The sequence below is a fragment of the Apteryx mantelli genome, chromosome 3 (genome assembly GCF_036417845.1).
Source record: "Apteryx mantelli isolate bAptMan1 chromosome 3, bAptMan1.hap1, whole genome shotgun sequence".
NCBI lineage: Eukaryota > Metazoa > Chordata > Aves > Apterygiformes > Apterygidae > Apteryx > Apteryx mantelli.
The window spans coordinates 102,144,048-102,159,972 of record NC_089980.1 but is presented as its reverse complement, the minus strand read 5'-3'; the positions used below and the strand labels follow the sequence as shown (position 1 = coordinate 102,159,972).

At 39.9% G+C, this 15,925-nt stretch overlaps 1 protein-coding gene across 1 annotated transcript; it reads left to right on the top strand.

Moving 5' to 3' along the window:
• The first annotated feature begins 8,946 nt into the window (after positions 1-8,946).
• On the top strand, positions 8,947-14,824 carry LOC106489581 (nuclear receptor subfamily 0 group B member 2-like). The gene is made up of 2 exons (XM_013948771.1): positions 8,947-9,517; positions 14,571-14,824. Exons 1-2 carry the CDS (start codon positions 8,947-8,949, stop codon positions 14,822-14,824), a joined length of 825 nt encoding a protein of 274 aa, XP_013804225.1.
• The last annotated feature ends 1,101 nt before the right edge of the window (positions 14,825-15,925 follow it).

The following is a 15,925-nucleotide window of genomic DNA, read 5'->3' as shown; positions in this document are numbered from 1 at the left end:
AAAGGCCAGCTTGAAAGCTGATACTTTCAGCAGGCATCTGTGAAGGAGAAATACCTTTTGGTAACCACTGTAAATTAGGAGCACTCATTGGTATACGGCAAGATAAAATCAAGCATTCCTGAACTGTGTGTGTCCCTATGGAGAATGTTACGCTAAGACTGAAGGACATATTTAATTTCTTGTCCACTGTGTTTTATAATGTGTTTGACATTAGTACATTGCATACATTTTGATTTCCATTGCTCTAATGATCTTAAGATTTCCTGAAACACTCTAGTGGAGTTTCCACTGACCTTAAAAAATTTGTATTTTTAAAAAATTGATTAAGTGCAGATTTTCCTGAGACAAACTGAGCCAGAATTCTCTCTCAAGATTATGATTTCTGCAGATGTACTTGCTTTTAAACAACTTAGGGCTGTTTTTCAGAGTGACAGGAATACCATAAATGCTAGAACGAGCAGCACTTGAACTCATAATGCTAAAATCTCAATACTGAATGAGCACAGCACTCATTTACTGCATACATAGTCCAGAAGAAGGTCTAAATGTCTTTCAAACTATCAGTCAGTGGCATGGAAGTGCTTGTGTCTTGTGGCTACCTTTGACTTTGCATGTAACTCAGATCTCTATATGAATATTTGCAAATAATGTTTATCCTCTCATAATCTGTTTTTATTAAATATGCTCAGGTTTATCTTTTCCTTCTTTCCCTCCCTTCCATTTTCAACCTTGTATTATTTAAAGGTTTTGGAATCATCTGCTCTCTGAGCATCCTGGTTCTTTCCAGCCAGGGACACTGTGACAATCTCACTCTGCTTTTCAGCACCCGAAGCCAGTTTTCCTAGTTTAATCTGTTTGCTCAAAACCATACTGCACTGTGGCAAAGTTTTCACAGCCTTTCTTCTTGACTCCTGCCTGGACTCCATGGTTATCAGAAAGCTGGTTCTTCCCTGGAAATATCTTGACAGTAAAGCCTCATGCTCAGAGACAAAAGGATTTCCTTCACAATTTCCAACAGGTACATGACTCAACACCTTTTTTGCTTTCCCAGCTTCATCAGACCAACCTATTCCTAATGGGCTTGAAACAGGGGTGTCAGACACTTGTACTTATTGGTCTTAGGTGGTGCTAGTTAGATACAGGTTTACTGTACTGTATGACAGTTGTATGTAATACTAGAGAATGTCTAAAATCTGAAAAAATTCAGGGTCATATGGTGCTTGGATTTGGACGTACAGCTTTTGTAAAGATGTTGATGCTCCCAACAGCAGACCAGTTTTTATTGCTCGTCTCACTTCCATCGTCCCCAGATGGTTTAGTCCTAGTATGCAAAGGATTTGTGAACTTCTCTGTCTCTGTCCCTTCTGGAAATGGCAGGGAGAGATGCAATCAGCCCCTTCCACTGCTCTGTCAGGACTGTTCCCAACCTTCTTCAAATTAGATGGGAAACCATCTAGGTGAGAAAGGACAGAGTATCTCCTTGGCAGGGGTGTGGTAGAATAAAGTCATAGCAATTAAGAGGGAGATGGTCAAAGACAGATAAAAGAAATAAGGGTCTTCTGGGTAAACTGGAATGGGGAAACACCTGATGAAGAATATGTCTGGGGCTGGATGAACGCTTGGAGATTTGTACATACAAGTTCCATCAGTCATAATCAGTAACTGATTGTGAAGAATCAAAATCAAACAATGTAGATTTTTCTACCAGTTTCTAGGTAGTCTGAGCTCTAAGAAAATCCCAGTTTTGAGACAGAGGTGCCTTTTTTTTTTTTTTTTTCAATCTTAATAGATAGATATTTAATGTAAGAATGATTAATACTTAAGTTATCCTATAGCAAACAGCTAGGCAAGTTTGGGCATGGTTGATTTTACCACAGGGAAAACTCAATGAGATTAGTCCTACACCCCAGCAAAAATTAGTCTCACCTCATTTATCTCAAAACAAAATGGGGGTGCTTGGGCTTTATTTTGTCAGACCTCAGATTACTTGTAAAACCTTGCTCATATTAGCATGAGGTATGTAAAATAAGCAAAGACCAGCTCAAAGATTTACCCCACATATCTAACTTGCCATCTAACCTTCACTAGCTAATCTGTGGTATTTATAGAGTGTTAATCACTAGATTAGGCATTTATCTTCAATGATATAAGAGAGACTTAAGTTTAATGAGAGTGGGCTCCATATTTGCTAAGTTAAAAAGTTTATCACAACCCTTTCTTTCTCTTTTCAGTTTGCTGGGGAGAGAGCTCCTGGGAAGGGCCACCTTTTCAGGACTGTGCTACAGATGGCAGTGTGAGGCAGGAACATTTTCTAACTTTGCTTTTTCAAAATTGTGCCCATTCTCTACTTTGTTTTCCAGCATTTTTGCATTCGCTGAGCAATACTGAGTGGTATATCTATCTACATTTAAAATGACAGATGGTGCCTGTCCCAGTGCTGATAAGGGCAGCTATACAAACACTGTCTCCTTGGAGGGGGAGCTATAGTAGAATGGCTGGCACCATCTTGTATGAAGTCATTTATCCTGAATTATATAATCCTCCCCCCACGACCACACGCCCACCCACACACATAGACACAGGCGTACCCTTATAAAAGGTCACCAATTTTTCTAGTATGAAAAAACCAAAAGATTTGTGTTGGGCAGCTTGAAATCTACTCATGTCTCCAAGCTCATGCTCCTTTCTATAAACTGCTTAAAACAAAACCTTACCTTTAAACAAGGGAGAAGTAGCCAAGCAGCAGCAAGTCCCCTATGGCATGTGCAGCTCTGCTGTGAGTGCAAAGTGCCAAAACCATGACGATTGCTAGGGTTTTTACATGAAGAAGATTCAGACACTATGTTGGTGAGAGGCAAGATAAAACTGTTCAACATCTCACTAGGCAGCTCCCCACAGAAAAAATATCAATGGCATTTATCTAACCAGCTGATCTTTTCTACCCAGCTAGGGGGTTTTGTTTGTTTTAAACAACCAAGAAAGCCCTTTTGGGTTTATTTATGTATCTGCCCACATAGAAATCCATTGTTACTTTAGATTTGTAAGAGGCTGAAAAGTTAAGAAAAATGTTTCTGTGGCCCTCAGTGTTCTGTAAGAGGAGCATCACTGAGCTGATGCTTTACCTCCTGCACTAATATTCTAGTCTTGGATTTGGATACAGCTCCAAATGGTACATGTTTGTGCTCACATTTAAAACAGCTGAAGTACAGTCAGGCAGCATAAAGTTTATAACAAAATGTCTCCATTCTAAAAATGATGATGAACACTCTCCTTTCTTCAGCCAGTGATCAGCACCTGCCAAAAAGACACGTTACTCCAGTGTGTTTGGAAATCAAGGACAGCAGAATATGAGTAAAATGCAAATGCCTGGGGCAGGCTTTTGGGAAGGGGGACTCTCAGAGCTCCTATTTCACTGCAAGGTTTTGGTCAGAAGTTCAGATGCATTTGCATTTTCTCTAATTCAGGCATCAGAGGCAAAAATAAAACAGGCCTGGTGTCATTGATACCTTGTGTTTCAATACAGGGCCTCTTGCAGCAGCCACCTCTCTATTAATTTAACACTTGTACTCTATTGGCTACATTCAGGAAGACGCTGATTATTCCAGACCTAATCTAGCAAAGTATTTTAAGTGTGTGCTTAACTTGAATTACTTGAGAAGATCCACTGACTTTCAAGATAAGCTAAACATATGCTTAAGTTAACTGGGTTTATAATTTATATATCCCTGTTTCAGATGTAAGGGACAGATATTGGCTTGCTATGTTTACCTGTCTGAATATAAGTTAAAGACATTGTTTCAGAGCTTGTCTCAGTTTAATCAGTGCCTCAGTTTTGGGCCTGGAAGCTGAGCAGGTTTTAACTCGTGGATGATGTTTCCGTCTATGTGCCTAGCCAAAGTAGGCGGTCTGAAATGGAGCTCTTGGTCCTTCTAGCTGAGAAATGAATACTTAGTCACCTTTACTGCTCATGAAAGATGGTATGTGCCATGAGACAAGCAGCAGATGGAAACCTTCAAACAAATTATTGTTTTTACTGCTGTCTCTTTACGTCATCATTAAGGCTAATAGTGAAGTCAGGTTTCCTGGAAAGTACCAGTGACCTGGCTCCTCCCAGGAAACAAAATGTATAAGCCTTCTATAGAAAATCCTGTTCTAAAGTCAGATACATGTTTATAGGACAATTAAATGTCTGTATGAGAGATAAGAGATCACTGAATCAAGGAACATTTGCATATATCAGAGTGGTGTGACAGGGTGACCTTAAAAGACTGCTCTCAGCTACTTAGAAGGGTGTTTCCTTCTTATAGCCTATATAAAATAATTGTGGAAGATTTTGTCTTCCAGAAATGTATCTGTCTCCAGCCTCACCTTTTAGGAAAGTAGGCTAGCTTACATCACTACTTAGTAGTAACCCAGTTCCTGTATGCATTGTGCACCTATGTATAATCCAGCACTATTTGTGTACATCTGCTTGTGTATATATACACTCTGCTGCAAGGACAATGTCAGATTTTCTGCTCTATAGTTAAATTACATCATTCTTTTTTTAAAAAAATCACAACATTCACTATTCTGAAGAGTATTTTTTTATGAAATGTAAATGATTCAGCAGTGCCTTTTAGTTTCAGAATATGAATGTTTGCAGATGATACTAAGTTATTCAGAGTAAGACTAGGGTTGTCAGAAGAAATGCAGAAAGGCATTGTAAAAATCACTGACTAGATATCAAATAACAGATGAATTTCAGTGTATGTAAATGTCAAGAGATGCACACAGGATAAAACTGTCCTGACTCCACATACAAAATGAAAGCCTCTGAACTGACGACTATCATCAGGAGTAAAATTTTGGGGCTGTGATATACAGATCCATGGAAACAACAGCTCAGTGTTCAGGAGTGATGTTTGGGAAAGACAAAACAGAGAATTTTGTTCTGACACTGTATAAATCCATGTTCCCCTAAGTCCTAGATACTGTGTATTGTTCTGATGCCTCCCCCACCTCCTCCTTAGAGAATATTTTAGAAAGGATATAGTAGATCTAGGAAAGGTTCAAAGAAGGGTAACAAGATGATCAAAGGCATAGTACCGCTCTGAAGAAAGTAATTTTGTAAGCTAGGTCTCTTTATTTTGGAAAAGGGATCACTAAGGGAGACTTACAGAGATTTGTAAAATAAAGGGAGCTACAGAGAGAATGAATAGGGATTGACTGTTTGTTTGTTTGTTTTTTCAGTACCAGAGCAAGGAGGCACCAAATCCACTGAATGCCATGTCTGGTCACAGTTGTGTCTCACATACAGCATCCATGGAGCTCTTTGCACAGGTTGTTGTGGATGCTAAAAGTTCACCTGGCTTCACGGGCAGACTGCATGAGATCATACAGTAGAAATGAATTGAGAGCTAGTAAATAAAACCACTGTGGTTCAGGAATTTCCTAAGCTGCAAATGATTGAAGGCAAGGAAAGTACTCATGAGAAAAACTGTATGTATCTTACAGTCTTCCTGAAGCACTCACATATGGCTGTTACCAAGTAAGAATACTGGATAAGATGTCCACTTATGCTCCTATATTGTCATTTGACAAGTCTCTTCAGTCTTCCAAATACTCTATTAGGAAAGTTAAGGCTCTTGGCCAAGGGATAAAAATACTACATGCCCTTATACTTTGGATCCAACAGCACATTTAAGAATCTGAATAAGGCAGTGGATATTTAATGGTACTGAATATCCCTCAGCTCCTGCTGACTCCACCGTGCTGACACTTCTGTTCTACACTGGTCAGAGAGGGTAGGAGCCTACTCACCATGGGAAATGTAACAGCTCTGGCACCATTTACATCTATCAGGCAGTTTTTGCAAACCTGGGAAATCCAGGGATTTCAGCAGAAAGTTTGCATCATGCGTGAAGCGCCTAAACTGCAACTCTATTAAACTTAACCCTGGAATATACAGAAGTACAAAACAGTATTACTCCTGGGAAAGGTGGAAATGGCAGCCTTGCTTGGAGCATGACATCCCAACAATGGCATGAATATCTGCAACCTGTCTGTAGCAATTTTGTGTGTGGATTTAGAATACCTTTTTAATGGTATAAGTGGCATACTCATGGCTGCGTAGCAATTCTGACGATTGCAGAGAAAATGTGATGGAAGTGAGTATTTGTGAGTATTTTGTTGGTTGATAAAGTATATAAATGAAAAACAGAAAAAATAACAGTGATGTGACCATGCCTTACCATGCCCAATCTATCATGCTAGAAATAGTTACAATGGGAAACAGTCCATCAGGATTTCAGATATTACAAAACTATTTTTTGTCTTGTACACTTTTGTTAAGCTACAATAACAAGAAGACTGTAGGTTTTTAATAACTACTCGCAGATGTTGTCCAGACTAATCTACAGGTAAGATTTGGAAAGAGAAAATAAATACTGCCTAATTTGCAAGCAATAAGCTGCTGAGTCCTCCACATTTGAGGAAATCAGATCACATAGAGGCCTTATTTTAGACAATTTTGAAAACCAGGACTAGACCCAGTTTCAACTACAATTTAATACTGATTTAAAATTTTAAGTAATCCTTTTCATAGAAAAAGCTGATGATGCGTCTTTACCAATTCTACTGAGGCAGTAACCTTTACTCTGTATTTTTGGCAAACAATCACAAAGCAATTAAAATTTACTGAGAATTCCTGTTATAAAAATATCATTTGCCTCTGCATGTCAGCATTATATACTATGAAAGGAAATAAATTCTGATGAATAAGAATGGTATTCAATACTGCATATTACTGCCCTGAGGGCTCTCTTCTTATGACTAATGCAGATATAAAAAAAAAGTAGGAAAGGATTTAATTTAATCTGGGTAGAACTTTAACAAACAGAACTAGTACAAACTGTGAAATGATATGCTGCTGATGAAATGATGGTGAACTGTGAAGTGATGCTGATTGCAGATGAAGTCAAAGCAAACTTTCCTTTGGAGTTAGAGAAGGAGTTGGGTGTAAGTTACAAGAGCTCACTCTCCTTCCTAAACTACTAACATAATGCTATGTTCACTGGCAATCAGGAGACAGAACTTCCCTTCACAAACAAACTCCATGTAAGAAAGAATTTAGCAAGCTCAGTCTCTTTCTAGTACTGCCATTAGCCAATCTACTTAATTCATGCACAGCCTCAGATCACATTAGCCCTGCAACTAAAATTCACTCAGCTGAACTTCAGCCCAGCCAAAATTTTATAGGGAGAATAAGAAGAATGGGACATTCTGGGGACTTCTCTGTTGCTGTGCCATTTAATCTAAAAAGCTCTTGGATACCACAGCAATAAGCAACAGTAGAGAGCTATCAAACAGGTGGAGAGATGGACAAGCAAATCCTGTCAGGTGTCCAGTGCCCTCTGCCCCCTCGGATCTCCACTGAAGATAGAGATAGCTGCACCTAGCAGCTTCTAGATCTCTCAACTTTGGAGCAGTCTTCTCTCCCTTCACTTCTTTTTTTTCTTCTCAGAAGGGGAAATTCACAGCACAAATATCCTAGGGATGTAAATAAACAGGAAATTTTAAACTGACCAGCATGGAAAAAATAAACAGTTCTAACAAATGCCAAATTTGCCACTAAGGTATATGATGGGATGGCCTTTACAGACCTAAGGACTGGAGATCAAACAGATGCAGCTCCTAGAGCTGTTGTTTTTAATGTTTGTTTTCCTTTAAGATACACTAAGAACCCAGATGGTAGGAAACTGTAAACTTAATGCTTGGTGAAAAACCTGAGTACCTCTTATCTTATATAAGACCAGGCAAGAGAGACCCATGTAACAAAACCCCAAAATGTCAATTTCTTACTAAAGCTGAGTTTATTGCATTCCTGATACTTAATGCTCCATAATGAAGACTGAGTAGTCCTGACAAGCATTCAGCTCTTGCTCTGTTACAATATTCATACATGCAATAGTAGCCCTTTTCCTAGCAAGAAACAAAATCTCTTCTTTGACAGTTTTATTTTCACAGCTTGTATGAAGAATACTTAATTACACAGCAAGTGTGGGAGAAGTCTACATGTTCTGTGTTTGAAATTATTATATCTGAAATATAGGAGACAACACTGCCATGAATCATAGCATCCAACTTTCTCTGAAGTTTCTTTAAAATCTACCAGGAATATGAAATCATTCATATACCTGTGATTTACATACCTGGGGCTTTCATTTATGAGCTCCTTGACATAAGTACCATATCCTATTAGCTGTGGTGTGAAGTGTGAACACTGTTGACTGCTCTGTGAAAAGTAATTGTACATATCCACAGTGTCTTCAGGTGGCTCCTTTTAACAAAAATAAAAGTATCTCCCTTGAGAATACTCAAAAGACTGCTACCACAGCAATTTTCCTAAGTATAAATGTATTTCTGAATGCTCTGGAACATTAGCTAGTGGACAAGGTCAGTGCATCAGTAAAATATACATAGCTTGTTGCTTCTTCACTTATTACATCCTAATTTTCACTTGGCTTCCCCTCAAGGACAGGCTGTATGTGTTATATAGCTGGCCATTGCAAAAATAGCACTGCTATGGGCAGCACGGTAGAGTCCCTGGCATTGTGGCATGAGGCTAGCCACAGTTAATTTGCACTAGGGCAGGGCAGGGAGCAACGCCTGCGCTGTGGGCAGGCGGGAGCCTTGCATTCTCCCTGAGGACGCGGCAGGCCTGCAAGATGCCGGCAACAGCACAGCCCCGCCTCGTTTGGCCACGGGTGGAAACAGACTGGAGCAAATAAAGTTCAAGGTAACTTTACAGATCAGGGTCACATTACTGTTCAACTGACGGTGTATATAAAAAGCGCACAATGCCTAGCTGTTTGACAGAAGCGCTCTCCTCTGCTAGTGGAGCACAGTTCTGTGTACGCTGTTTCCTGCCACAGTAGAGGCATCCTACAGGAAATATTTGGCTCTATGGCTAGTAAGGTAGCTGAAAAATCTGAGAAATGTCAGTGTGACACACACCATGCTAAGAACATCCTGTATGAGATCCTTAACAAAGAGCATCGAAATGAGACCAAGTGGCACCAGCAGTATTACCAACCACACTGCTCCATAGGAAACAGCAGCTGCTCTTGTGTGGATAGCAGAAGAGTTGTCCTGAAAACGCCAGAAGTCACATGCAGAAGAGCTTCTGAAGTGCTCTTGAAGACTTCAACTTTTATCAGAAACTTGCCTTCTTTTTATCACGTACCTTGGGAGGATCAGGTTGCCCTCATACAGCAGAACTGGGCCCCCCTTTTTGTCCTGGGCCTGGCACAAGAAGGGGTGGATTTTGGGCTGAGAGAGATTTCAGTCCCTAGTTTGTTGAAAAAAATTCTCCTCAATCAATCTTCCACAGCTAGTGATGAACTAGGCAGCTCCTCACTTGGAGCATCTTTAGCAGAAGTCCAGAAGATGAAGAATTTATTGTGGGAATTATGGGAGCTGGACCTAAGTGCAAAAGAATATGCTTACCTTAAAGGAAATATTCTTTTTAATTCTGGTAAGTTTTCCTGGAAAGATCACAGCTGAATATGTGTCTAAAAGGACATTTGGCATTTTGCATATAGGCAAATGTTCATTTTTATTCATTTCTATGAATGTTGCTAAATATTTTCAAAATTTATATTCCACAATTTAATCACTGTCTTCCTGAAGTAGTTTACTTAGGTTGCTTAAATGTGTGTAGTAGGTTACTCACTGTAAGCCAAAACAGACTCTGGTAGACAGATTTTTAAGTCATAAGGAATTAACTGTGTCACTTCAAACTGATTTTCAGTTAAAAGGTAATACAGCTGCTTCATCTGTAATATAGTGAAGGCAAGATGGTGTATGGATATGTGATGTGAATATTAGAACTATTTTAACAAGACATCCTCTACAGAGAGAACACTGGAGAAGGTAACATAATCTGTATCATCTGACTGTCATTAATGATGCAAAAGTATACTGCGTTGAGGTTACAATGCTTTTATTTTCTTTTCCTGCTCCTTTGATGTATCTTTTTAGTATCTTTACATTCAAAGCCTGGAGCAGCAGTCATGAAACAGACTCAGACAAGTGATTACATCCTTTCACTTCTGATGCCAAGCTTAGCATTTCAGGAAGGAATGTCGCCTAGGTCAGCACCACAGAGTGAATAAGTCATTAAAAGCCAAGCTCTAAGTCCACTAAAGTAAATGGAAAGACTTATTGACTCCAGTCCTCTTTGACTCAGATCCCTGACTCCTTCCACAGCAATCATTGCAGTTGGCTGCACTGTCAGCAGCGTGCTACACTTGGGACTACACCAAAAGGATATTTGAATGCTTCAGTTATTCCATGGTATTTCTTGTGGTGAATGATTTAAAAGCTTCTCAAAGGCTGTAGTGGCTTTATATTTGTTTCCAATAGAATTCAGATTCTGATTCTTAATATGCAATGTCATCCAGACATTTTGTATCGTCTTGTGTGTCTATGCTATAGCATCAAACCAGTGGAATTTGTTTCAGTGCAATTATTTTTTTCAGTTTTTCACAATAAAATCAGGCTGAAAGAAATCACCAGTTTTATCCAGTGCAATGAGAAGATAAATCCCTCATTTGCAGTGGCTTATACAGTTTAACTAGCAAGCATTTTTCTTATCTCTGCAGATAAACTGTGATTTTCACTTTATGAAGGAGAAAGTGGCAGCAGGAGCAGTGTTATGTTCTAGATTCATGACTCTTAACTACTGCTGCTGCCCTGGGCTACTGCATGAGAGGTCAAGCAGTCCTTCATGCCGCCTACGGAATAGCCAAAAGCTTCAAGAAGACTCCCTACCTCTTAGGTATCTCTCCAAATGTCTCTCTCCACTGTTTCCAAAAGGAGGCTGGGAGGATTTCAGTTAAGCCTGGCTTGATTCCGCATGAAACAAAAAGTCACAGTCTAAACTCTGGACTGAAACAGATACTGAGGGCTTATACAAAGATCAAACCTCCCTTTCTGTACCAATTTTGCTGCAAAATAATTTGTACAACTGTCATTTCAGAGATTATTTTTAATGGTTTTTAAACACTTTCCACCAAACTCAGAAAATGTTTTCTACATATATGCAGACACATTTTTCAGCTGGCCTCTTAATTCTGTCTTGATGTTTGGCCAAATCTTAATATTTTGCAGGCCTTGGTCTAAGCAGATTTCAGGCAATCTTTGGCAGCGACAATGCTTAATCTTTCTCTAGATCATGCAATAACTTGTATGAGCTCATATCTGAATGTTTTAAATTCTATCAGGACCACCAAAACTGGGTAAGGCAAAGGGAAAGGAGAAGGTACAGAGCAGTCCAGACCTAGGTTATGAGTGAGAGGTCAACAAGGCATCCAGAAATGCAGCTGCAGAAGCACAGCTAGGCAAGTGATTGGGCACAAAGCATGATAAACAAGCATAGCAGGGCTTTGTTCGTGCCCTAAGCAAACACTTAAGAAATCCCTCTGGAGACAACGTGGTAGGTAGACAGGCAGGCAGCATGAGGTATAGGTCCTCATGCTACAGCACAATTTTCTCAGAGGATTAGAGAGCAGAAACACTATGTTTTAAAGATAATCCCGTCCTACCTTCTTTTTTTAGAAGAATGGTAACTATGATTCAGAGCCTTGGAAGAGAGTAGCGAGGAATCAAAATCCAGGAAACACCTGTCTTTGTGACTGCAATAAAACTAGCACAGTACTTGTAGGCAGGAGACTGGCAGGGGTACTGACTGATCACAGTTTGTCTGGGTCAGTAAGGATCTGTGAATGAGAAAGTGTGCCCAGTCCTTCAGAGAAAATAGGCAGCCTTGCACTGAATCCAAAATCTCCAATAAATTCCAGGACACAGAAACATGGCTGCTTTTCCCAGGGATGCCTTAGCTAGGATCGCCTTTGAAAGGTTAAAGTGTGCGTGGGTGAGGGAGCCCAATTGCAAGGCTTTCTCTAGGATTCAGGTAACAAGTAAAAGGAAGGAGTAGGTAAGGCTATCCCACCATGCATGAACAGTGCAAAGAATGAGGTGAAACAGCTCCTGTTGCTTTTAACAGGTGTCTGAAAAACTACTGTAATTACACAGTGAAGAGACAGGAATAGTGAAAATAGTGGTTGTTTACAGCTCAGCTGGAAACATTTATATTTGACTGAATATTAGTGCAACAGATCGCAGCACAAGAGCTCTCCTATTACTTATAAATTAAAAGCATGTTTGATTACATATAAAAGGGGAACAAATGGGAAATTTAAGCAAATTTGAAGGGATATAAGCAATTGCAATTTCATCTTGAGCATACAAAATCTTGACAGCTTCCTTTCCATGATAAATCTAACACTTGGAATCATTGTCACAGCTTGCAGCTAGTGGTAATCCTCGGGGAGAAGATGACTTTTCCAGATCTTCTTTTCTGGCTAGCCTGGTTGCAGGCTTTGCTGAGGCTTCTTTTCCTCTGGCAGTGCTGTCTAGAAAGAATAGAGCTGCTGAAAACTGATGAAGTGCAGCCAGCTACAGATTGAGAAAAAAAACAACGAGGCTGGTTTTTCCCTAGTGCAGGGCACTAGGCAACAAGGAAGAAACTCCCATACTTAGATGAATGATCCTATGCGAAACACTCCTCAGTCCATTGAGACCCCATCCCAGGGAGGTGTGAAGCCAGTGTCTATAAAAATGCTAAATGGGCCTGCAGTATGTGCCTGGAAAAGGAGGTGGAGACAGGTTAAAATAGGAGGTGGGAGGCAGGAGAGGCAGAAGCCAAAATTGGGGGATTCATGCTACAACATTACAGGCTGCAGCAACTGTAGGAAAGAAAAGATGACGTGGCTCAGCAGTTCCCTCACTCAGGCAGACATGCACAGGAGGCAACAGGCTGCAAACAGCTACGTGACTGGGGAATCCCACCAGAAGCAAAGGATAAACACGGGGTGTCCTTTGAACTCAGTCAGTCCTGGAATCCACCAAAATAGCCTTGATGGCCCAGCAGGTTTGGAGTCATGTGCCATGTGAAGTATATGACTGGGGCTCAAGACCGTGCCTCTATAAGCAATAAGCACTCTGATTCAGTGAATCCTCACTCACTGAATGTTTAAAGTTAAGCCCATGCATCAGTACAATGCATAGATTGGGCTAAGGGGCGGAGGGTGGGTCTTGATTCTGTCAGAACAAACACCAATATCCTATGCAAGGTACACTAATTTAATTTGTTAAACATATAATAATCTATACAAATAGTTAAAACAATTGTTTTGCATTTTGTTTTATAACATAACAATTTTCTCATAACTTTTTTCCTTGTCAAAGGTAGATGGACTTGTATGTATAACTGCCTAAATAGTTTCAGCATAGGCCAAATGTCAGCCTCTTATTTAAATGAGTTAATTTTAATTAGTACTTTAAATTACTAAATTTAGTGATAGCACCAAATGTTATGTCCCTGTACTCAAAGACAGTTTCTCTTCTCACTTACTGTGTTTTTACACTGGAGTTGCTTTTGATGTAATTAGCAAAACAACTGGGTGTGGTTGAATGAAACATTCCTGAAAAGAAAACATGTTTAAGACTTTGCTCAGTCAGGAACCAATGGAATAATTACAGACAGACTTAGGGGCAAATATACACTATATAAGCAGAAGCATAGCTCAGATATTTTCTCTTTTTCTGGTCCCTTCAGAGCATATACAGATGGAGAACAGAATAAAAAGGTACTAAAAAACCTGTATATCTGGCTGTGTGTGTATTCCTCTAATTCCAGCAATACGAAACAGAGCTATGATGCTGCCTTCCAGCAACTTCCTCATAAGCACAGGGACATGGATGGTCAGGGTTTGGAGGTGGGCTAGAAGTACGCTGAGGGCTGCTGCAGAAAATCCCACAGGGACTGCAGGGATCTCTGAGCAATGCAACAGTCTTCGCCCTCTTCACAAATGGCTGAGGAAAGAGAGGACAAAAACTGAGAGTATAATTACCTTTCTTACCTTTGTGAAGCCACCATACACCTCAGAGCATCTTTATGCTTTGTTCAGACTGCAGCTGAAGGCATCCAGGTAGCATGGGTAGTCAGTCAATTATAATGCCTCAGCTTAGTCTAGGAAGTGCAGACAATAGAAGGGAATTGGTGATGGTTAGACCAGAAACCTACGTCTTTGGGTTGCCAACCTGCACTACAGTCCAAACCACCACCTCCATCTTGCTAATGACATATACCTATGCTATTTAGATCAAAGTTAGAATGTTTCCATCTACCCACACTACTGTCTCAGCATCATTTGGTGGATAGACATCCCTTTAAAGCTTCTTCTCCATCTGTACTGTGTCAAAGTTACCTCCTGAAACAACTTCAAAACTCCATATTTAATGTAAGGGGCTAGATTCCAATGTGCTTACAGTGTTGCTCAAAGTTTATTCTAATTATTGAACTAAGCATATCTTCTTTTTCCAAAAAGTACATTTAGTAAGCTTTTGTTGTTTTCTAGAGAAAAGAAGTACCGTAAGTTGGAGAACCAGACATCCATCATTATGAAGGGAACAGAACAAACATGTTTACTCAAGATTCCTTATTCTACTTTTTGTTTTGACAGAATGGCATGCCCTAAAATGTCTTCCCTATGTACAAACACTGCAGCAGGAAGCTCAGCAAGCTTTGAAGGAGTTTGTCTCAATGATGTTCAACAGACACGTAGGCAGGTTTGCTTGGATTCTTCAGCTACCCACCTCTCTCCGAGACATTGATGCAGATGTTATTGAAGAACTCTTCTTCAGGTCCATCTTAGGAGAGGTCATCCTAAATGAATTACTTTTAGAAATCCTATATATTAAGCCAGACTGGCATTGAAAACAGATGACCTCTGCACTCAAATACCTAATTCTGAAGAGATGAGAGACTTTTATGGCCATTAAAGTTAAACATATTTCAAAGAAATCATTGATGTACCTTTGTAAGCCATATTTTATTTTTTTTATAAATACATAATCTTGTAACATTTAGAATTAAATGCAGTAAAATCTAAACATTTCATGAATCTGTGTGTTTTCAGAAAGCTTCAGTCTACCATATCCAAAGACTGCCTGAGAGGCCCAGCATCACCTCTAGTTGTGCGAAGTTCAACCATATTATTTCTAGTGAGCATTTTTATTACTGCTTAAAACTATCCTATGTGTTTTGGGCTTGCTGGAAGTTTTTGCTTTCAGGAAAAGGAGCAGTGGTAAATTTTATTCAGTCTACTATCAATTGAAGATGAACAGCTATATAAAAGGTTTATCAGTGGTAAAATAAGGATAAATTCTTCCTTTTCTTGGGATGTCATTCCCTAATCCTCCCCCCCTTTTCGTTTCACTGAGAACTCCAGTCATTGGCTGTGAATGTTTGCTGGAGTTCTCCCTTCCTACCTTCTCTCCTGTAGGGTTCCCTTTCTGAATCTTGCACTAAACTGTGGGCATTACATCCCTCTCCCTCTATTCACAAAGTCCTTCCTTGACTAAGAACCAAACAACACAATTTAAAAATTTGTTGAATAGACAAAAGCCATTGTTCATGACTGTTTCCAGGATGGGACTAATGAAGACTGAAAGCTACTGTGTTATGCCATGAGCAGCAGAACTAATGTAGAACAGTTTCCTACAGATTTAAGACCTTTGCCCTTTAGTTCTCCCTGTACCCTTCTATAATTACCCTAGCTTCCCTCCAAACAGATGGTAGATGTTGTTCCTTGGACAGCAGAAATGATGAAACACGGTTTCCTACAGATGCGTGCAATCTGTTCCTACTTCTCTCACTGCAACAGTTCCATGTCTCCACCCCCAAGGCTGCTAGGGCATGCCCCACAACATCTCACTGTCTCCTATCTGGCTGGAGAAGAGGCAGCATGTGTTGGGGTTGGCTCCACACTAAGTGTGTGCTGACTGGTCATCCATCAGAATAAAAACAACTGTTGAG